Below are 24,584 nucleotides of genomic sequence, written 5' to 3'. Positions count from 1 at the left end.
TTACAGCTGGAAATTAGAAACTATTTAGCCTCATACAGATATTTATGTTATACATTCAACACAAGGCAAGGAGCACTGAAGGAAAGAGGGTTGAGCTTTCTCTCTCACATACCTACTCTCACAGCCTCAGCAGAGCAAGGGACATCCTGTTTTACTGCTCTTATTCAGACCAGGTAAGATTTCAGTCCCTGCTGTAAAGTGCTGACAAAGCCATCATCATTGTGCCATCCAAGTATCTGGCAAATAAACACCTTCATACTGGATGGTTAAACACCTTGACACTGTTATTTGAATCTACTCTTGGATTCCCTATAGGAGAACATATTTCAGAAGATTAAGACCAGGATCCTACCAAACCACATGTTGTACCACAGCCCCCTGTGCTGGGTCCAGGTCTGCTCTGCACAGGGTCACTCCAGGGACACTTTTGAGCTACCTGGGTGCAGGCAAAAGAATGTGCTCAACTCTGAAGTATAACAGCATCTGAACAGATCACATCAAGAAGGCTCTATCAGGAGGCATCAACTTCAGGGATCCACAGCAAACTGGCTGTGTTTCAGACAAAACAGTTTCCTGTTCAATGCCCAGATTCTGCTCAACTGCAGTAAACAAGGAATAGTCTCACAAAATTACCTACTTCTTATTCCATGCATTTAACAGCCATCCCCAAAGCTCTTTGCAGAGGAGGTGCTGCTGCCTTCCTTAGCTTATCTCTCCAGCTTAGAAAGGGGGAGCCACCTACTGTCACACATCCAGCAAAAGCCAAAGCCAGGACACTGCAGTCCCAGTCCATCCCTCTTCCCAACCACCGTGCTTTTCCCACCATCCTATGCAAAAGCCCTGCTGCAGTGAGGTATCACAGACCAACAAAACACTGGCCCAAAGCTCAGTAGATGAGGACCAGACTTTAGTCCCAAGGCTGGTTTTTTAAGCTCTTCTGTAAACAACAAAACATTACCTACACAAAGCACTACCTACTCCATGGTCACTTCTGTTCTTACTGTGCAACTTGGAGCTAAAACTGAAGGCTCTGGGGCAGAGACAAACTACTTCCTGCACTGCACTTAGGCACAAGGGTTTAGATCAGAAACCCTACTTGAACTATAGCTCATGAGCATTCCCATAAAGTGAAGTGAGGTCTCAGCCAGGATTCCATCTGTTACCTAGTCCTACAAATGGCTTTTCACGTATGGCCAAAGCATCCCTAATGAATGCAGTTCCAATACATTCCCTGATATATTCTAGCACCTAATTGTGAGCAGCATGATTCAATAAACTAGACACATTCTTGCACCTAATTGTGAGCACCATGATTCAATAAACCAGACCAGAACTACTGAAGTAATTTGCTTCAGACAGGAGAGAAATCACATCCCCACTGCACATCTTATAAATAACAAGACTTGACCAAAGCAATTGTCACAAACAGCATACCAGTGGAATGATATTCCAGGTAACTCCACAGTGAGTCAGGATGGCCTTGTTTCAGTTTAGTTTCACTCATTCTGAAATCTGATTTTACTTTAAGAACAAGGATGTCCTGGAGAGGAACTACCCGGAACAGACACTGCAATTGGAAGACACTGTCTCAATGTGAATACTTTTCAAGAGTATATGAGACCTTATAGTAAACACAGATGCTTTTCTGACAGTTCTTCTAGAACCTAGAAGCGCTTCCTATACCAAGGCTTGCTACTTCCCTAGACCAACGTGCTTTCCTTCTCTTCTGGACAGCATGGAGAGAAACATGCCCCATTCCCAGGGCTGGGCCAGTACTGCTTCCCAGACCCAGGAATGTCCACACAAGAGAGAGCACTGCAGAAGCACAGAAGGTGCAACAAAGAGCAGGTCAACGAGAAGCTGTGGAGCAGAGACATAAATTTCTCTCCTGTCCTGGGCAGCTGTTTCTGGAACAGACTGTTCAGAGAGGCTGTGCAGTGTCCACCTTGGAGGCACTGAGAACCCAGTGGGACAGAGCAATGAGCAGCCTGTTCTGAGCACGTCCCTTCCAGCCTCGGTTGCTGTGTGGTTTTGTGATCCACAGGAGGACCTCTCTATCCAGGCAGAGGTCCCTGGCCACACCAGAAACACCAGAAACACCCACCCTGACTGCAAGAGAGCTCTTCCTCCTGCTAATGGCGTTGATGAAAGCTTGTGTCTTCCCTGACCTTGAAGCTGTGTTATCTCCTTTGGCTGCGGGAAGGCGATAATAGCTACTGACAATGGCAAGAGTAAGCTCTGAGCCGGTGGAACAGGAAATCCCATTTCTCAAGCCCTTCAAAGCCTGCCTGGCACAGTTTCTCTCAGCAGCACTCAGTGAGATTACAGCACTAAAAATAGCCCTCACAATAAGTTGTGCATTTAGAAGAAGAAAGGACTTGCCCTCAATGTGGGTTTCCCTTCCACTTCTGGCCTCAAGTATCCCCAGACAGTTGAACTACTAGGGTTTTGTTCTCCAAATTAAGCAGGAGCTGCAGCTGTTGAAGTGGTTTTAAATAAAATAAGAAGATTAAAGGGTACAACAAAGAACTAAGATACTTTCCAGTTTTTAAACAAATGTCTCTCTTCCCTCCCTGTTGTTTTCTATATAAGAAACTCAGTGCTAAATCTCTTCCTCACCAAAACACTCTGCCCTTCCAAGAGGAGCTCACACACAATTGGTTGTATATAGCTGAAATGAAGCAAAGGTAGCGGGACCAGTCCTACAGACTTCCCTACAGAACACAATCCCTGTGGGCATCCTGCTGCGCTATCTAAGAAATGTCCCAGCCTGTTGGCTTAAATTCACTGTCTGAATCGCCAGGAAAGAAGGCATATCTGGTAACAGTGGGCACAGAATTAGCTCTGCCTGGAGGCCTTACAGAGTTTCATTGTCTTTACAAACGCTGTCTTTGCTTACGCCTAGTGAGAGCCATTAACTCTCAGTGATTTGCATCGCTTCCATTAAAGCCAGCCTGACTACTGAGGAAATTGTCATGTATTGTTTGCAAGGCTTGGACAATTTGCATCAGTGCTCTCCAACAACACCAACTTCCTTCTCAGACCCCAGACTAGCATGTGGCAATGAGATTTACCCTCATGACGCTGGGCTCAGCTGCTCTTTTGATGTATGTACACCATCTATTGCTTTATAAAGCACACATCAGGTACTGGCTCAAATAAAAATTGTTCACCTTAAGCACAAATACATTTTTTATGTAAACACGTATCTAAACAAAGTTAACATCCATTTACAAAACAGACAGAAAATGCCAGCTGGAGTATTACACACTTGCCTGGTCTTCAGTTTGCTCCTGGAAGGTCCTATGCTGTGTTGTTTCACCCCGAGGAAATCAGACAGATGAACCTTTAAACCCAGGAAGTTTTTTAAGTATTAAATCCAAAGAGCTGGACTCTCTGAGAGAACCAGGAAATTACAGAGCTCAGACCCTTCGCATATTAGAAGCAGGTGGCACAGCTCACAGCATCTCATCAGCCATCACCTGGGACAGGGCTTGGATGAGGACAATAGACCCCACCTGGCAGCAGAGATAATCCAACTACCTCAGTCACAGAGGCTGACCAAAATCCCCAGCTACATTTACTACTTGCTTTCAGATTTAAGCAATAAAATAAGAAGTGCGTTTTGCAGACAACAGTTTAAAAATAAACTCAATTTTGTCACAAGTACAGTCCCTCCTATGCACTACAGATGGTAACATAACCCCATGTAGCAAGAGAATGTGTTATAACATGGCCAAACAAGAAGGCAGAATAAATGTGGGGAGGCCCTAAGCATGAGGTCCTCCACTTTGCAAAATCATTATTTTCCTCTTACAGCTTTTGAAGACCATAATTAGCAATAATGGGGATGCTAATTGTGCATAGTACTGGAGACATGAAGAGATCACAGAAGTTCATGAACACTGCTGAAAAGAGGAGAGCAAAATAGAAAAAGCAGCAGCACACACCTGCTGCCACACTTCCCTTAAATCCCATTTCCCATCTTACACTCCAGCCCAGCACATCCTTTTACTTACAAAGATGGAAATTATGTACAGCTAGTTCCCAGTTCTGGGTTTCCAGAGTTACAGAGACCAAATCCTGCAGCACTTGTGATTCTCCTCATCTTTTCATCTTTGTCAGCTCCTCCACTCCCCTCCATTTTTAGCAGACCAGTGAACCCTCTGAAGACCCTACAAACACTCTGGCTTTTTCCTAGATAAGAGTGTATTTTGTATGGCTGCTGCCCGGGCTCTGCCTGGCAGGGCAGAGGGCTCTTGGTCACCCTCACCTCGCCAGAGCATCCCTGAGGCTGAGGCGGCACCACGGAACATTCCAGAAGGTCTCCTCCTGCCTTCCCTCCCTGGCAGGCAGTACCTGCCCCTCACAGCCTCCCTTGGCGGGAAACTCTGCCTGGCCTGGCTGGGGCAGCTCTGGAGAGGGGACACGAGAGGGGACATGTCTGGAACTGGCCAGGCTGAGGTGAGTGCCAGGCCAGGCTGTCCTCAGGGCCCGAGCTGTGGCTCTGCTGTGAGTCTGGGCCTGCCACACTCTCCCAGCTGTGTGGGAAGCACCTGCTTTTCCTGGGAATGTGCCTGCCAGGTCAGAGCCCAGGAGGAGAATGGCTGGGTGCAGTTACAAACCCCGAGGAAAGAAATGGAGAGCAGGGTGTGACAAGCCAGCTGCCACATGGACTGACCAACCAACCAGCAACAAAGCCCAGACCCCCAGAAGCCAGGGACGTACCTGAGCAGCTTTTTCAAATGTATGTGACTGAGTGTTTCAGGCAGGGAGGGTGCAGAAATCCTTCCTATTGCTAAATCTGGAAGCAACGCGAGAAGCTCAGGTTAGCAATGAGAACAATCACAAGCAGTAACAGGTTTTGGTACAGTGGTTTCCATCCAGAACAGATGTAAGGGGAGTGCAACTGCTCTGAGATTTGGATTTAGCTTTTGGAACACATTACTGTGGAAAGCCAGGCCTACAGGGTAGAGCTGTCCTTGCTGCTCGGAGCCCAGCGTTAGTTCCACGGCCAGGAGGATGCTGCCTTCCTTCAGCTCCCATCTTCAGCTCCTTCGCTGCAGGAGGCTGTGCCACGGTACTTACCGGCTTGGGCACTGGCCCCAAGTTTGCTTTCATGGACATAAACAGGACACTCAACAGCTGGTATCTTTACTGAATGAATTTATTGGTTTTTGAACTAAAGTTGCTCACAGTTATTTAACAAGGGATACATCAGATTTTTTTGTCCATTTCAAACCATTAAATAATGTCAGTTTGTGTCTGTATATGTGTGTGTGCGCGCGTGTGTGTCTTCAAAGTACAAAATAGGAAGGATAACAAGAGGTATTGCTTTCATTTATTCTTATATCTTGTGTAAGTAATCCCCTTCCTGCTTGTACCGCATGGGTTTTGCTGATATAGGTATTTTTAAATTATTATTATTATCTTGTATTGAAATCCCAGCCTTTTGTAGAGGTACAATGTAACAGAAGCATCAAAATCTATACACAAGGGAAGAGAAAAGAGGGAAAAGAAGGACGGGGGTGATGGGAGGGGAGCTCGGAGGAGAAGTAGAGAGAGGGCAGAGGCAGGAAAGACAACGAAAGCAAAAGAGACTAATTTACAGCAATGTCATGCAATTAAAACTGCCCCCCTCTCCTGCACCCTTGCCTCCCCCCCTCCCCAGCCATCATCCCCTGGTGTCTGACATGCACACAGCAATACGAGAGAGAAAAGTTTAAGAATAGGGAAAATAAATAAATAAATAAATAAAGCAAAAAAATTAAAATAAATCCCTCCCATTTGGGGGAATGGGGAAACAGGGCAGAAGTCAAAGGTCTTTGCCCCAGTTGTGTCTTTAAAAATTGTTTTTAATCTTCAAACCTATGTACAAGTAAAACTGGTCCAAGAAGGGGAAAAATGATTAAAAAAACCAACAACGACAACAACAACAAAAAAGAACTCATCCAACATTATCATTAAAAAAAAAATAATCTTGCGATACAACATACACCCATAGGAACCCAACGAGCAGCAATCGAAGGTCATAAAAGAGCTGAACACTAATGCTAAGCCTACATTCTTAAAATCTCTGTCAAGAAATACTTCTCACTGTGTTTTCTCTTCCACGCGTAAAACCACGTTTTTTTTTTTGTTTAACCTTTGAGCTTGGGCCAGAATAAGTTACACTTGGTCACATAACTCTTGAGGAGGAGGAAAAAAGGCGGCAATTCTTCTTTCTCAAAGTCACAAAATTAACACTTACAGGGTTTCTGTGTCTTTTTTCCTCCTCCTCCCCAAAATAAATAAGAATCAATGTTGCCTCTACACAGTCATTAAACAGAAGATATATCTAACAGCTTATTTTTTTAAATATATATATATGTATATATAAATAACCAAGACCTAATAACTGAAACACAAAAAAAGGTCCCCATCCACCCAATCCCACCCTCCGCCCCTTCAAAACAAAACAAAACAAAACAAAAACCAAAACCAAAACATAAACTTTATAAAAATATCTTGCAGTAAATTTTAAAGTTTACAGTAGCTTCGTGATTAGGTCTCCCATTGCCCTGACTCCACCTTGTCTTGCTCTGATGAACTAAGTGCCAGTGATTTTGCACACACACACACACACACACACAGAGGAAATAAAACCCAGTATAAGTCTCTTTTCTTCCTCCTCCTCATCTTCTTTTCTTTTTTTTCTTTTTTTTTTTCTTTTTTCCTTTTTTTTTAAGAAAAAAATCACCCAAGCCAACAAATGAAACTGGTAACTTAAAGAAATAATAATACTGATATCAATGCAGCACTAGCAACACAACAATTGCCTCTAAATGCAGGGTGTGGTGGAGGATCCAGCTGGTTGAAGAAGGTCCCAGCGCGGTGGCACAGTGGCAGGGAGTTGACAGGTGGGGAGGAAGGTGTCGAAGGAGGAGCAGCAGTAGCAGCAGTGGCAACTGTGCCTGGTGACAGCAGAGACAGTCCTTGGCAGAGTCTTGTCCCTCTTCTTTGCTACCAGAAGTTGCCTTTTCCCTAAGTTTTAATGTTTTGTCTGTATGTGTTTATTCATTGAACCCCCTCTCCCTCCTATGTTTACTCCTTTCCCCTTCCAGCAGGTTAAAAAGCAAAATGATACAGTATAAAAAAACCAATTAGTTTGTGTGTGTATATATATATATGTATGTATGTATATTTATACATAAATATACACACATATATACATGTATATATAAAAAAAGGGGGCAAAAGAAAAGGAAAAGGTGGTGGGGAGAAGAAAAAAATAAAAAAGATAAGAAATCCCGTGATGAAGCTCCCCAATATTGTCTTGGTTCAACGCTTAGTTTGGAGTTGCTCCTGGCTGGTTTCTGATGAGAACGCGCTCTGGGTTCATGGAACACTGCGCTCCCGCTACACCCGTCTCCTTCCCCACACCCTCCCTCTCCGGGCTGCGTTCACCTGCGCGGACAGAAGTTGCCAAGGGTAAATAATTCACTGCAATGATTTGCAACCTCCTCTGAGCCCAGACTCTGCAATCCCATAACTGAGCAGATCTCTCTTGTGGAGCACCAAAAAAGAAAAAGAGAGGGGAGAAAAAAAAAACCAGGCGTGCACTGGGGAGGTGTCTGGGGAGAAGTGGGGGAGAAGCCCACTTCCTGAAGGGAGAGGGGAGGCTGGGAACCTCAAACAGGACTGGTCCTTGGACAGTCTACATCGGTTGCCTTCCGTCAACAAGTGTCCGCAGAGCACAGAAGGTGAAGCCGTGGCTGACATGTTAACTTTTCGGGATAATTCCTGGTAGCAGAGCGGAAACAAGTGGTGTCGTCAGAAACACAGAGAGAGCATGAACAGAACAAGAAACAAAACAAAAGAAAACAAAAAAAAATAATAATAAAAAACCCAAAAAATCAGGAAGGAGAAAAAAAGCAAAACATTCAAAAAAAGGGAGGGAAAAAACCAATCGAAAAAAACCACAACCCAAGATCTGGTGAACTGGGTTTGTCATCTGTGCTACCTTTTCTTTTCTTTCTTTTCTTTTCATTCTTTCATTCGTTTGTTTTTGTGTTTGTTTCTGAGATATATATTATATATCATATATAAATATATATATGTATATATATACAGTCATTCCTTCATACAAAATTTGTCTATAGACAGTTTTGTACTGTTGTGGCAAGGTATATACATCCTTCTAGTTTAGAGGCTAGCTTGCTAAGGAATATTCTTTCATTCTTTCTTGCTTTTTTCTTTTTGTTTTGTTTTGTTTTTTGTTTGTTTTTTTTTTCTCTAAGTTATTTTATTTTTTTATGTGTTTATTTAAGGTTGGTCTTGTAGGCCGACTGATGAGACCATCTTTGCCTTGTCTTTGCCAGCAGGGTACTTATTGTCTCCTCTAGACCCATAGTCATTAGAACCGGAATCGCTCCGCTTGCTGTTTGCGCTATGCTTGGTTGGCGTGCCGGGGGGATGGCTCACCTGCCCGTTCTTCTCGTCTGAAAAAAGTTGTTTAATTACGTCAAAGAAGTTACTCAATGGGCTGCCTGGGTACACAAAACAGAGGAGACAAAAAAAGAAAGAAAGAAAGAAGGAAAAAAAAAAAACGAGAGGGAAAGAGAGAGAAAAAGAGGAGAGAAAGAGAGAGAACAAACAAACAAATGAACAATGGGGTTTTTAACGAGAAGAACATGATGAGGAGATCCAGAGCCACGTGCGTGGGGGTGTGTGGGGGATGAAGACGATGAGCAGGAAGAGGAAGAGTGTTTAGGATGGGACACCTACAGAAATATATAGCCTGGGAGCATACAGCACCTAGGGGGAAGGTCCTAGTTTTCTCTTGAGTGGGGAAGCATTGCTGTCTCACCTGGCAGAAGGACACAGTACCATGTGACTGAAATAGGTCAGTCGCTTACTAGGATTCACTTGGCCACTCCACACGGAAATGTCAGTGAATATAATGCTGGACACAGGCAAATCCCATCCTACTGCTGCTGTTACAACCATGGGGTATTTGCACGTGGCTGCCCATCAATGCTTTGCTTTGCAGCCTTGCTAAGCTCTCTGTCTACACCAGGCATTAGGCTTTCCTTGTTTGCATTTTATTTCAATCTGAGTATCTCCTTGCCAGCCTGTCATGACTAAGCCTGAAGCACCTGAGTGGTCAAAGGTGGTTCCAGCATTTGGAAAATGATCTATGGCTGAGATGAAGGTTGCCATCTGCATGTGTGGTCTGTGGTCTGTACTTGTACAGACTTCTAAGCACCTTTAGATCCTCCCTACAACAGGTACCTGGAAATGAAGATGCTGAATGTGGAAGAAGGCTGTTATGCATCTACCTATTTCTGGGACCTGGCAGGGTCTACTACCTCATTGTCCTGAATTTATGCTCTCTCTACAACACAGCCTCCATGGCACTGACATGCACTCCAGTGCAGTTAGGAGACAGAGAGGGAGGTAGAGGTGTGTGCTACTGGAACAGGCATCTCCTTAAGCCAGCCCCTAGATCAGGCTGTAGTGTTAACAAGGACTGGGCACATGAATACAGCCTTTCATGCCGTTTGGACCTCCAGGCAACAGGGTTATATGCTAATCTAAGTGTTAGAGGACTATGTGGAAGGTCATACCTCAGGAAAGGCTTTGGGGTACCACAGAGGGAAAGGGACCAGCTACTTGTGGAAAGGTAGTCTTTTCTTGGTAATTTCTAGTCCCTTTTCATTTTCTTAGATTGGGGGATTAATCTTTATGAAACATAGGAGGGGTCACACTAAACTCTTTGAACATGGATATTGAAGGTGTTTTTTATCTGATGTACACCATAGGGGTGATGCCTGTTCATGTTCATTAAAACCCCATGGATGGTTTTCTCAATATTGGGACTGCTGGTTCTATTGTTTTATCCAATTCAAATAATTTCTATCTCCAGCTCCTGGAAGGAAATGGGCTCCTTGTATCTGCCTTCCAATGAGGTAGAATGCTGTGATGAGTGGAACCTTTCACCCCCAAGATGGGAACATTCTCTCTGGAGCAAAGGGCTTCCTCATAGCGGAAAATGCACTGGTGGCTTGGTAATGCTTTATTTCCCTTCACTTTCATTCCAAACATAAGCAATGCAGTAACTACAGCAGGCAAGTACTTTCTGTGCATGGCAATTCAACTGAAGAGCTTGTTGAATACTTTCTTATTCTCTACTGGAAAATGCTAGACAGACATCAACTTCTCACACAAGGAAAGAGGAAACACATAGTATTTTCTCTGCAAAACTGAATGTGTTACTCTTTTTTTTCCTGCTGTATGCTAACCAGGTAGTTGCTGCTTTCCTCTGCTTGTTAACAGGCATTGAGAAAAATCAAATGGCTGGCAAATACAGTGAAGTATCCTAATCTTATTAATCAAATTCATTCCTTGTCTTCCTGTACCTGCTACTTCATGGTTAAAGTTCTGTTTGCCCTGGTTCTGTCTGTCACTCAGTTACACTAAAGCCAAAAGCAACAGGCTGTGGGTTTGTGGAGGGGCATCATTCACCCAGCTGAAGCTTTAGTGATGGGCACAACCAACCAGCCAGGCAAGGCACATATCTCAATTTCTGGCTAAGAAGAGAAAGGCTGTGACTAAACTCAGTCACTTTGGGGTCAGACTTCCCTGAGCTCCACCTGCTCCCTTCCACATGCATGCAGATGCTTGGGAAAGTGGATATCTGTTTCATACCTATGACTTCTACATCAGACATTTCCTCAGCCTCCCTGAAACTGTTACAGGTTTGTGGGCACACACTCTGCACAGACTCATTTTTATCTACTCAGACTCATTACTACTTCTTTTGCATGGATACCATTTGTCAACGAAAAGAGAAAAAAAAAGCAAACACTCAGCCTTGAATGTAGGAATGTGGGCAGATCTGGTTCTCAGGTGGCTTTGGACCCCTCATCTTCATAAGCAAATGGAGTCAGCAGAGAGAATGAAAAAGAGCACTGAAAAAAATGCTGGAGAGGAAAAGACTGCTAGGTTGGGAGAAAAGAGTAGGGGAATATCTCTAGTTATTCAGCTAAGCAGTTCATTAACAAGCTTAGAGGGAAGATGAGGGCAGAGTAAGCAGGGCTCTGCAGGAACTGGGGAAGTTTTTTTGTTTTCATGTAGACAGGAACAGTGACAAAAGTACAACTTGCAAGAATGGAGCAGTAAAAGACTTTAGAAATTATACATCTTGCATTTGCCGAGTCCTGATACAGGATTTTAGTTATCCTACTAAAATATGCAGCCCATGTTTCATCCACCCTTTCTCCTCCCCATGCCCTACTGGTTTTCAAGTGCCTGGAGATTTATTGCAGCAAAAGTATTTAACAGTCTGCTTTTCTTTGCCCGTATCACTACTGGATTCCTTACAATCAGCATTTTCAGTTAAAATTTTAATGGGAGGTAAAAAAATCCTTAGGGATGTTTAGAGAACTACTGAAAACTAAAATAGGCCATTTCACTAACCCTTTCCTTCCTCTGCTTTTTGTACTTGTAATTAAACAGTAGGTAATAATGCTCTCCTGTCCTGGCAGTCAAGAAAATTTGATCCTGGGCTGGTGTTCACACTGCTCTTTGGATAGACAAGGAGTCCTCACGCTTTTTCTCAGGAGATACACAAGAATGGGTCAGCTATGCTGGAAGCATGAAAATGGTGCAGGGTGTTGCTCCTGTTAGTTCTCAGTTCCCTCTGAGGTTATAAATCCAGTAAAACAAGACTTGAAAATGCAGGTGATGATGGATTAGAATAAGTTTTTCAGCAATCTTCCACGCCTAGCATTCAGTGCAAAATGTGTCACAGGCTCTTACACCTGTAAGTCCATCAGGGGCCTCAAAAAGGTTGTCTTTCTTATTTCAAAAAGTGAGATGACATCCCATTTCCTCTGGACAGGAATGAAGGTTTGACTCAGTGATTCTTCAGAACATCCCTGGCGTTTCATGCACAGACTAAGGTCTTCTTTCCCCTTGAGAACAAATGTTCATCAGCACAGAGCAAAGAGGGTGTAAAGGGTAGCAAGGGTGAGAAACTGAGAGAAGGATCAGAGGCAGGAGGGGAGGCTCAGAGCATTAGGTTTGTGTCTGTTAGGAGGAGATGGATATGTGCAGTTTTGAGTTAGACCAAGAAGCTGTTTGCTGCAAGATGGGGAAGGGGAATGGGTTTGAAAACAAGCACTGAAGCTTATGAAAGGGTCATGTATTGAAGGGATGCTGAGAGAAATATGTTTATGGAGAAGGAACTGGTTTGTGGCACCTGTGTGCAGCACTGTCACGGCCAAGTATCACTAAAGAAGTCAAAACTGTGAATGGATTTGAATACCATAAGTGCTAAAAGGAAGAAACAGGGCTAGAGACAGACACAAAAATAAAGAAGGAAGCTGGGAAGGCACTTTGTATCAATCGTCACAGTCCCCAATATTTCATCTGCTGTTCTCAGGAAGCCTGTCTGACACTGACCTAGTCCCAGTGGTGTCACCACTTTGAGAAGCCAAGTGGAAGTGGAGCACCCAGGTAAGAGAGGAAAGGAGAAAATGAGGTGAATCACTCCAGGCACCACAAGTGACACCCGGAAAGGTTGCACCTTGCAAAGACCTTGTAAAGACCTCTGACCTTGTGAAGACCCTTAGAGTCCTCCACAGAACATAAGAGGAGGTGGTGAACAAGCAGCTTCAGGACAAGCCTGGAGGCCTCAGTTACTGATTAGAGTCTGCTGTTTTGTAACATTTTTAAAACAGTCAGATAAGGACTAGGCCCTCTTTTCATTGAAGCAAATAGCAACATTCCCATCGACTTCGGAAACAAACCCTGAGGCACTTCCTTCTCCTGTGAAAACATCTCTCTGAAATCTATGTATTTTTAATGCACTAATCCTTGTGGTGCTGAGCACAAAAATTGCACAAAACAAATATGCCATCTGTGGGATTATCCTCTGCCTTTTCTTTCTGTATAGCCTGAGATATTTTGGGTTTCTGCGTTATTATCTTGGGCTTTGGGAGAAAGTGCATCGGAAAACATAGTTCTCCATTGGGAACAGAGACACCTTTTTCAACCTGACTTTCCTTATGTCTTCCCTTGCTGTTTTCACATCCTTCCTGGTTGTCTTCTGCCTGTCTCTGCTATTGAGGTTTTCTTCCTATACTCTTTCCTTACTCTTTACCCCGTGTCTTTTTCATCCCTAGGCTGTGTTTCGATAGCAGGTGTGGTTTCAGTGAACCATGTAACAAAAATCCAACTCCTTTTACATAAAGCATTGAAACACTCTCTTAATGGGTGATAATCCATTTCTTTCAAATCCATTTTGCTACTTTTATAGAGTTCTAGTCCTCTTTGTTAAAACAAGGCGTATTTTTGTCTGTTTGCTTAGTTTCTGTTGGCAGAGTCCCTTCTGCCTTCAAAAACAAATGACTTAAAATGTAGAACTCACTCCAAGAGTATATGCAGTGAAAGGAATGACAGAAAGATAAAGTGGCCCATTCCTCTTTCTTTAGTTGTAGTATCATGTAGGAGTGTCCCTCCAGACCAAAGAGGCCCCAGCCTTGGCACTGTACAAATCCAAATCAGATGCTTCACCCAGCTCACTAACTGCTGACAGACAGTCCATGGAACAACTCCAGTTTCTTGTCAGGAAACCTGAATTTCAACTGGGAGAGGTGACTAACATTCCAGAGTTCTAGACTCTGCCAGTAAAAATGCCAACTGAAAACAGTGTTTGCAAGAACAAACTGCAGAACTACTGCAGAACTGAGGAGCTACTCAAGTTATCACACAGCATCGGCACAGGAATCCATGCCACCAGCAGGAGGGAACTTCCAATTGCTACTCATCTGGGCAGACCCAAACAACCAACCTGACATTTAAATGCTCTAAAAGCCATCCTTGTTCTTACTGCCCTAAAACACCCCATCTCCTGTGCAGGAGGGTGGCCCAATATTTGTGTTTAGCCAGAAGTATTCAGATGGCCATTCTGCCTCTATATTGCACATTTTTTCACTCACTCTCATAAATACACAGAGAAGCTGAGATCCAGTTCAGCTTCTCCTCACAGACAGTATTACTGAGACAGGTAGCTCTTGGGTGATGAGTTAGGGAACGGTGAACACAGGCAGTAAAGCCCCAAAGGGATGATGCCCACTTCCTTGCTGCTACCTCCTGCAGAGCTAAGGCATGAACAAGGAATCAGAAACCAAACATGTCTGTTACTGATGAAAAGCTCTGGCCAATCCAGCACCACCACACAACATTAAAAAAAAGGAGACATGATGATGGAGAGGAGGGAATCATACATCCATTTGGACAGCTGGTGGCACTGAAAGAGCAGGCAAGGATAGTGGTGGGATGAAGAGATGCCAGATTCTGTTGTGGAGTCATGCTGTTCTGGCAAATTGGATGGTAAAGGTCTAAGCCCAAGAATTTTTTGTATCTGCCTGTCCTTTTATAAAGATCTGCCTGCACAAGTGTGTGCTGAGAGGGGAAACTCATGACTCATACCTGTAAAGCCACAGCAAATGATAGTATTGTTGCTACCTGTTCTCTTAAGAGATTTCTGCAGCTTTGTTCCAATCTTTTTGGTCTATAAAAATGTCAGAAATATATTGGCACTTAATATTACAATTTTGATCTTTCCTGCCAGATGGATGTTCACATATTATGTTACAGGTTTCAAGTTCTTTGACCTGTTCCTAAGGAGAGAGATGACCTGTGCATGCTGGTGAAATGTTGCTCCCTCATTTCCACTGAACAAAGCACTTCAAAATATGATCAAATCTTCTGGGAAGGCCATCTCAAACTTAGCTTAGTACAGCAAGCATTTCCACATAGCTTCCTGAAACACTGGCTATCACAAATAAAGTACTGTGATCTTAATTAAGAGTGAAAGATCTGTGTTTTCTGTATTAGATATTATTACAGAGAAAAAGATCTTGTATTGGATAGTAAAAATCTAACCATAGCTGTCAAAATAGGATCTGACATGAATCAAATAGTTCAATACATCTGGATTAATTTTTAGTTCCGACTTGCCTTTTTTGTGCCTCCCTTCTTCTACAGTGCAAAACAATGAGGCATGAATTGGAAAAGAAATGTCTCCCCAACACAACACCAGACTGAAGACATACAACTACAGTATGTAGGGATCCAGCCATTCCTTTGGACAGCAAAGGATACTGGCAGAATGGGCAGGGATAATTGGTAAACCTGGCTTGAACTCTTCAGAACATCTGACTTCTTTTACATATTGAGATCCACCCATTATGAATTAATATGTGACCTCTCAGGTGGGTTTTCTTCCTTTTGTCTCTCAGTGGGGTCACAGTTTAAACTGGAGAGTCAGCCATGCTCAGAAAGACCAGTAGCCAGTATATTTTTCAGAAATGTTAATAAAACCCTGTTGTTCTGACCTCCTCATGGTGTGACAGTGCTTAGAAGAGCCCTTCAGCTGGGAGGGCAGCCTGTATTTTCCTGCACATTTTAGCACCAGTATTGCTGCCATTAGTTACAACTTTTTGAATGCAAATCACCAACCTCCTCTTCCATCAAACAGCTACTTTGTGAGAAGCAGGATTACTCTAATTAATGCCACTATGAGTCAGGATCACTTCCAAGAGCACCAAGTCCAGGTATTTGCTGCTATTACTAAAAACAAAATCACTCTAAATTAGCACTCACAAAGCTACAGGCTGCAATTGCAACCTAAATGTGATCTAACCATTTTAAAACTACAAAATACTTCCTAACTTCTCAAGTAGCTTGGGGTGCTACTGACATGGGCTTGTGTCTGTATGAATCAGACTGTGATTGCAGGGAGCTACGAAGAGAAGCCTTTACTGCAGCGCAGGTCTCTGTGTGCAGAGGATGTCTGGCCATGGCCAGCAAGATCAGATGGCCCTGAATAGGAAAATAGCAAGTCCTAAACACTGGAAGCAAAAGATCTGAGAGAGATACTTTGGAGAGGCAAGTGGATTTGCTCTGTTTCTGGTTTGATCAGGTCATTTTGGTGATAGCCACTGGTATGTACAAGGAACCAAAAAGCTTTTTGTATAACTCTGGTGCCAGGAGCCAAGGTTTTGAATTGTAAGCAGAAACGTAAGATAAATATTTAAAAGTAAACACAAGGTATTCTTTCCAGCCTGCACAGGGTTATGGTCTAAGATTTTGCAAGAATGTACAGTTGTGCAGTGCCTAACATGACAGCATGATTTGATTGGAGCTGCACTAGTTACACATACTAACCTTCTCCTCCTCTTATGATCACCCTATTTCCATGGAAGTGCCACTGATGTAACTTAAGACTTGTCTGAGAATCACCCGAGATGGAGAACAACAAGCAAAGATTGCCTTACTTAGAAGTAAAATTCACCCTGAGATAGTGGCAGTGTGAAGACTGGGAAGTTTACAGTCTTCCTGGGGTATCTCAGAAGGTAAAGTGAAGGATAAGACATGCTTTTCAGAGCTTCCTGTAGCAGCCAGCACCTTGGCAAAACATACCAAGGACCCAAAAAAACTACGAATGGCTGGGAAGGGGAGCTATCAAAGGCTATACACCAGCTTTACTATGGAGTCAACCACCCAAAGAAATTGTCAGCTCATCACATGAAGACTTGAAGTCACTAAAGTTTCTGAAGAGAGACTCTTTCCTGACCAAGGACTACTGGAATGGCACCGTGGGCTTCTGTGTGGTGTGCATCAATGGCTCCAGATCCAATGTGCTCAATACACAATGAATGATACTTGCTTTCTAATTCCCAGCATTGTGGTTAAAGCTGGAGGGCTTTTCAGTTTATGTATTATCTTGATTTTTATTTTTAATGTAAAGGCTCTGCAGAACATATTAGAACCTTAATTAGACAACCTGTTCTTCAGTGAGATAGACATAAATACCAGATTAGATGGTAATAAACAGTTCTCTCAATCCTGCTTCAAAAGGAACAGAATCCAGCTTGTCCTTTTACAGCTATGCTGATTTTATAAGGCTTAATGGCAGCACATAAAGTGGTAAAGCTTATTTGTCACTAAACTGATTTGGCTCGGAATACACACAGGAACAGATCAGCTAAAGTATCACTCCTGTAGACATTTTTCAGGTTACAGCTGCATTTTATATGTAAATATTTTAATTTTTATAAGGTAAATTTCATGTTATGAACCGACTTCATAGAAACCAATTTATTCTTTCTGACACAGCAATGCCTATTCCCCTGCTGAGACGGGTGAGAACATAAAATGTTTCACCCCAACATGCATTTGAATTTATTATGAGCCAAATTATTTTCTTCTGTTGTGAAATACTACGAGTTGGAGGTGGTTTTCTAGTTTGCACAGGTAGGGTTGACACAGCAGCAGTTGTGTCATTTGGATATTGGCAGATCCTATGACAGCCTCAGCTGTTCAACATTAACTTGTTTCTCAATGCCAGTGGCTGTATGCAACATCACTTTTCAGACTGATGACCACTGCTAGCAGATGATGATAAAACATATAAAGGACTAAACAAATTTGCCTTCCTGTTAATTACAACATTCAGTGGTTTATAGTGGGTGACAACATGTTCCTCATTCCCACCAGACCTTTCACATGGCTGAGCCAGGCATAAAGCACCCGATTGGGTCTTCCTGCTCCAGTGTTAACTCTTTTTCCAAGAATGACCTCCTGTGCTCACTCTCAGAACACAGAATGACAGTGAGGTCCAAATCCCCAGAGAATACATTTTCATACACTATTTGCTATTACTAGATGAACATTGTGTCAATGTCAAAGTGGTTTCTGATCTTCAGAATCACAGAGGATGGTTTGCCAAAAATAGGCTAAATGCTCACATCATTCCCTTTCACTCCCCTGTCCAGACCATGGGTGAGATCCAGCACATGAAACAGCTCTTCACTCACACAGGAGGGTGGAACTCAGCATGGTGCAGTCACCACTTCTTATGTTGCTTGTGACTTCACCAACAGAAATGTGATTTAAAGGAAGCAGCTCCATTAAACCCCTATAGGCCATCCTGTCTCTTCCCCCTCTCTCTTTCTCTGCGTGTCTTCTGTCTGTGCTGTAGCTGCCACGAAACAGTCTCCCTGCTGGCCTTCACCTTGTCCTCTTTGTCCCTTGTTGGATTGCTGCTGACATGGTCACAGCTGGAGGGCCTGCATGAACTGTGAGTGAGCAGTGATGCTCTCTATCTAGAGAATGCAGGATACCTCTATAATACAATTAACTTGCAAGCAATCAGCAGAATCAGCATTTCAGTATTTTTGTATAATGTGAATGATGAACCCACGCAAGAAACAAAGTCTTGAGGAAGAGGGATTTGCTGTCTGATGCCTTCAAGAAGCTGAAAGTCTGAAATGAATCTTCATGAGGAGACCAGAAAAGTCACCTAAGAAATCAAATGAGCTCCTTTAGGAGCAAAGTAAAATCTCCCACCAGCAAAGCTGCAAATTAAGGGAAAGAGTCTGAAACACAGGAAACAGGCCAAATTTTGCCTCAGTCCTCCATGCATAAACCTAGTATTATCTGCACCATGACAACTTCCCTTTATGGTCACAGATTCCAGAGCAACTCCAGAACAACTTTCTTCAGTTTACGAAGGGATGGTGCAGGAGCCACAGGTCCAGCTGGAGAGCAGAACCAGCTCAGTGAACTTCCCCAACATCTTGCCTTCCCTTTCACAGAGATATCTGAATTCAACCTAGATACCAGGATGGAAATCTAAAGAGAACAGAGTTCTCTCGCACAGAATCTTTCTGTACAAGACATGAATAATAAGACAACATCTCTCGTAATGTTTGGGTATTTCCACTATTGTATTTGGAGGATTGAGTAGGTGCACAGGTAATGAAAGAATACAGTCCATGTGTGCACAGAGGGGAGGGAAGGCTAGGGACAAATTAACCAAAATTCATGTAACCCCAAGCAAGCTGAGCTGCAAATTTTGCAGGAAATATTTTTTTTCTTATTCCTAGTAAAATTCCAAATCCTCAGTAGGTTCACTACTCCTCCAGCTAGAGACACAATATCCTTCCCCAAGTCCAGGCTGGAACTACAACAGTTTAAACTAGCTAAGAGTCTGACATAATATGCAGTGTGTCTTAAGGAGAATTTAAAAGGATCATACCCCAAGGACATCTGGGGAAGAAGTGGGTGGATGCAAAATGGAATTAAATAACACAGCATTCCTGTCTCAAAAAATAGCAGGAAACCAAGGGAGACAGCAGCTAGCAGGGCAGCATTCAGCTTCACTGCAGAAAAAGAACTGAAGAATCATGAATCAACAGCAGCAAGTAAAGAAAAGAGGAAAAAAAATCAGGAAAGAAAAAGAAAATCACTGGCCTGGGTTACAGTGAGAGAGGGTATCTCAAGTGTAACACCACACATTTGTGCTATGACGGGGAAAGCTGTGGTGGAGCCTGTGCATCTGTGCATGGATGGGGAGGAACAGAAAAAGGGATATATGCTTGCGTCCTCCAGGTGAGTGAAAGACACAGTGGGTTGTTACAGGGTGGGGAGTCTCGAAAAGAGTGTGGGAGAGAAGGGATAGGGAAGGGGAAGAGGTGCGATAGGACAGGACGGCGCATTATTATGTTGCTCAGCAGGGGCTGGGGAAGGTGAAAAGGCAGAAGGGAAGGAAGTTCTTACCACATTTGGAAAGTCTGCCAGTCATCAACTCCATACAGTTAGTGGTGTCTGGATCACAGAACGGAAAGAGGAGGGAGGGAGGGAAAAACATAAAAAAAGGTTTCCATACCTCTGTGCATAAAGTAGTAACTTAGCACATTATTATCTGAAGCAGGAAACATATACACATCTTGGTGTTTACACAATCCAGGCCAAATTCTGCCACCCACTGTATGCCAGTGCAAATCTGGCCCTGTGACTGAGAGTGGAGTTGCTTCAGTACTGCTGCCTCCACTCATCCCTTTATCATAGCTAGAGGAATTTGTGAGATGTGGGAAATACTCTGCCACCACAGTAGCAAACTAAGCCTTGAACACAGTGTTTCACCTGGCTAGCTTTGCAGGCTAGCCTGCAACAGCCAGGAATCTTCATCCAGCTCATATATCTACATCAAAAACCTGGAGAGAGGGAAGAAATCTAGCACTGTAATATTGGACATAGAATGTGGCTACTTGTACAGCTTAAACCCATCTTTAAATCCCAAAGGATAATGTCAAGGTTTCAACCTAACACTCATTCGAGTGTAATCTCTTACTCCTCTTGCTTTCAAGGTCAGTATTCACAGGCAATAGAAGTACTTCTGGAAAGGGTGGCAGAATCTGGCCCTAAGACATTACTGTCTGCTTTGTGTATAGCTCCCATTGCCACAGCCTCTGGGTGCTTCTTTCTCAGGTGCAACAAGCAGATGGAGCTCCACATGTCAGCCTTGAAACAGAAAGGATCAGCCCAGCTGGACACTTCCATGTGGAACCTGCTGGTAAGCCAGATCTGCTGCTGTCAGCCAGGATTCCCTTGCATTTGGGATCTAAACCATCATGTTCCTGAGCAGTGTGGAGTACTCACTGCTGAGCAGGTGGCTACCAGTTAAAGCACTCAGATCAGTCTCAGATCTCCTCTTGCCTGGGCCCTTAATGAACACTTGAGTATTCAAGAAATAGGCTTCTTGGAAACATGCATACATATGCTGAAAATTCCTAATTGCCAGGAAGCTCTAACTACTCTCTATCTGCTATAAAGTCCACAGGATGGGGGAAAGATAATTTCTCAGCATTCCTCCCCTTAAATACTCAGAAAAGTAATTTCATAAGAGGGGGAAGGGGTGCTCGATATGCTTGGGTGAGCTGAACCCAAGAGCATGAATAGAGCTAGAAGAGCACAGATATGTATCTTTTCTGGTGCAGCCAGGCTTGTGCTGCATAGATATCTGGGAAAGCATGGAGTAGAGAAGGCAGGTACTTGGTCCAGTGACACTGGTCAAAACATCTAAGCAGTTGTTACACACTCTCCATCCCCGAGGCTAAAGGTGGGCTGGCAGAGCTCAGTGGGAGATCATACCCATGGAAGTTCTCTCAGAAAGGCACAAGACTGAGAGAAAGAGAAGGAGAAAAAGGATGGAGGTGACGGAGAAGAGAGCATTCAAAATCTGCAACAACATGACAGATATGTCAGAGAAGCCAGGAATTTACCTGCCTTTGAAATACTTTGGCTGGTCTGGCAGAGTGAAGGCAGACGAAGCTCCCAAAATACATTTCTCCCTGAAGGTGCCTAGCAGGTTTGAGAAGTGCCTACAGTCATGGATCGAGTCAATGACTGGAAGTCACACTCATGGGTGTGTATCCTTTTTTTTTTTTTTTTAATAACTTGGTGAAGTTTGTTGTCTTGTGCCTTTTAGTGGTTCCTGTCCCTACACCTTGCTGTAATGCAGTGTGATGCAGATCTATAGTGGTAGACCTCAGCATTCACACAACCATTAGCAGAACTTAGCTTTGAAAAAGACATATAAGAGCAAAGAAAACCTCAACTATGACCAAAAGACTGTTTCTGACTCCCACCCCCAACACCTGGAATTTTCCCCTCAAGTGTATCCAGATTGACTGGCCACACAGTAAGAAGTCTAGAAACAAAAAAAGTAGTATTTGGATGATGTCAGAGCAGGTAAACTGGCTGGTTACTAAGATCCTCCCGAAATTGGTATTTCTGTTTTATTCTTCATTTTAACAAATTAAAAAGTAATAATGTCTCCTTAAGTTAATACTGCCTTTTTTCCTAAGTCATTTGCAGTCAGCATAGCTCTCTGTAGTATTAAAAGCCAATTGTGTCACAGGTCTACATACATTGGTTGTGTGGTTAGAATACAAACCGACAGATCTACACACAAAATAAGGATTGTAACAGAAGCTTTTTGACAGCATAATATCTTGGGCCCTGGACCCCATTTGGTTCCCAAAAAAGTAAATTTGCATGTTATAGAAGTAGTTTTGATGGATAGAAAAAAATTTTTGAAATATGAGACCATGGAAAAAAATCAAAGCAACACTAATAAAACCTTTAATTTGTCTTTCTTAAAACTTTTACGCACAACTACAATTTGAATTCTCTATATTATCAGGGCTAGTCCCAGGAACTGCATAGGAATTTATTTTTATTTGTAATGTCTTTCCAACACCTGATCAGGTTGTTTTTCCCCACCTCCTATGGCAGAGCCAGTATGAGCACACCAGGAACAGTACCTCAACTGCATCACTTGAAAGACTAACAGTGTTACTGTGTCTTCAGCTTCTCTTTTATAATAATTACTTTAACACTTCTTTCATTTCCATCATATTGTAACATCTGCTTTAGTAAATACTCTGTGTGATAAAGTATTCCATCATTTGAAAGTAGAATTTTAAATCAAATTAGAAAGTCTTAGATTCTTGCCAGCCAGCTTCTGCTCATGGATAGTAATCCATAATCCAGTGCCTGTGGGATCCAGGTGTTATGAGAAGTGAATAAAGCCAGGGTACAAAGGCTTTTAACTGACTGAGAAGCACTGATGGGTCATGTAACTGCATTTTTAATGTGTCCTGTTTAATTTGTTAATTAAAGCATAGTGGCAGTGTCAGGTCTCAATCCTTCTGATGATAAGGCAATTCCTTATTTTATAGGAATTGCTGGAAGTAACTCACATTTTGGATTTGACCAAGGCTCTTTCAAAAATGACACCCAGTTCAGTTCATTAACAGATGGCAAATGCTTTGGTAAAAATAAGACCTCCCTTCAAAAGGCCAAACAAGCTCTGAATCCATTAAAAATTACTAGTGCTCTGTTGAATTTTCTTTCCCAATTTTCTTTATTCTTTAATTTCTGCATTTCTATCCTACATAAATTTCAGAAGGAAGCTGCCTGGTTTGTGATGCTTCTGGTATCTCTGAGCCTGAGATGCGTCCCAGCCCAGGAAATCTCACCCAAACAGCTGCTCCTCTGGGATCTCCAAATCCAGGGCTGGATCCCAGAAAGCACTGAGCAGCTCCTGCCAGATGCTCACAGTCCCCAGTAAACACTTCCATTAAGGGAGATGATGTCAAGGGAGCCACCAGCGCCTCTGGTCCAAGGCAGTTCTCAATGCAGATGGAAATTCCCCAGTGTTGTTGTGCCTATTTGAAATTCTCTGTTTTCCTATCAAAACTCCGGAGAGCTTGGACTTTTTTCTACATGCTTTATTTCAGGACTACCAGTGGCTATTTCAGTTAATTTTAATGAAGGCTGTTCAGTAATAATACTAAAGCTGTTTAGCAAAAACACAGTGCTCTGCCAATCCAACCAGGCATTACAGGGAACTTTTTGTAGGTGGAACTACAGTAGCAAGATGAAGCAATTACCCCAAACACTACAAGAGTGGCAAGACAAGTGCCACACAAGATTGAAGGAAACAAGAGAAACTTGGGACCTGAATGAACCCCAGAAAAACTGATCTGCAATCCAGTTCCAAACTGGCATTTGCAAGGTCCTTGTTTTGATTCTGCAGCTGGAAGTTTACCTTGCAAAGCACTTCATTTGCTCCTTACTTGCTTTCCCATCTTGATGATAAAATCCTTCAAACATTTGTAAACCATAGGTTTCTTACTACTTTTTTAGTAGCAATTTGCCAGCCTACAGCCCTTGTGAGCCATAAAATTCCTGGAATTCACAGATCAGTGCTCTAGCAAGAATTTGCACTGCCCTGTTTTGAAGCTGGATATGGTCTCTAAACACTTGTTTATGCTGATGAAAGGCACTTCCAACAGTAACACTGAGATGCTCTGAACTTTGATATGTCAGTGATTAAAATCTGATATGAAGCCAATAAATATAATAAGGAAACAGAAAACCTTTCACAAAGAAGTGATAAAGGTTATTTCAGTACTGCTGATCACCCAGAACATGGGAAAATGGGAAAAAATACGAACATGTAGCACTCCACACTTAAGACTAAAGCTCAGAGAAGCAAGAAAATATTAGGGAAATAAAAATTGATACCCTGTGAATGATCACAGATAGCTTTTGCATGTCCCTATTCACCAGCTGCTACTATTACTCTTTTGTGCAAAGGCAGCAGAGAAAAACTGATTATGATTTAATGGAAAGAGTGCTGGGCTGAAACAAAGGAGCAAATCTGAGATATCATTCTCCATGGAGAGAGATCCTTTTATCCCAGCAAAGGGCAGTCTGCCCAGGGATTACCTAAGTAGAGATTCTGAGTATAAGGGCCCTGGATGGAGCCATTCATGGACAGGAGACAAGGCTGACTGCTCTCACTGACAGCGAGACTCCCTCTTGAGCCCAAAGGAGTCCTTTCATGGCTTTGCTGGGCACAATGGCCTTTGTGATACTAGTAAAAAGTACACATGGACAATCATTCTGGCTCAGATCAAAGGCCAAAACCATCTGAGAGTCAGACTTGATGATCCTTGTGGGTCCCTTTCAGCTCAGAATATTCTGTGATCTGTGATCTGGTGCTCTGTTTCTATCAGCAGCCTCGTAGACATGCAGGAGTGAAAGAGCAGGCCAAGCATACAGAACACTTCCTCCTACCACTGCTTCACTCACCACCATCTGAGATTGCCTGAGCCTGCTGTGGTTTCTCTTGAGCAATCCCATAAAGATTTTTGTGCAGGGAGTTATCTAGCATC

At 43.0% G+C, this 24,584-nt stretch overlaps 1 protein-coding gene across 8 annotated transcripts in view; it reads right to left on the bottom strand.

Moving 5' to 3' along the window:
* Positions 1 to 5,149: 5,149 nt before the first annotated feature.
* Positions 5,150 to 24,584, bottom strand: part of BRSK2 (BR serine/threonine kinase 2) — a 309,427-nt gene continuing 289,992 nt past the window's right edge. For 5 of the 8 annotated variants that reach the window (XM_085062816.1, XM_085062817.1, XM_085062818.1 and 2 more), the window contains 3 exons: positions 19,615 to 19,662; positions 8,464 to 8,528; positions 5,150 to 7,782 (listed from right to left, as the gene is read on the bottom strand). In XM_085062816.1, coding sequence (XP_084918942.1) covers positions 7,480 to 7,782; positions 8,464 to 8,528; positions 19,615 to 19,662 — 416 coding nt within the window. In that variant the 3' untranslated portion in view covers positions 5,150 to 7,479. The remainder of the gene's footprint in view (positions 7,783 to 8,463; positions 8,529 to 19,614; positions 19,663 to 24,584) is intronic. The other 3 variants (XM_085062820.1, XM_085062821.1, XM_085062824.1) reach the window with 3 other exon arrangements.

This window comes from Lichenostomus cassidix, chromosome 5 (genome assembly GCF_008360975.1).
Source record: "Lichenostomus cassidix isolate B80296 chromosome 5, HeHo_3.0, whole genome shotgun sequence".
Classification (NCBI taxonomy): Eukaryota; Metazoa; Chordata; class Aves; order Passeriformes; family Meliphagidae; genus Lichenostomus; species Lichenostomus cassidix.
This window is presented reverse-complemented; position numbering and strand designations above follow the sequence as displayed.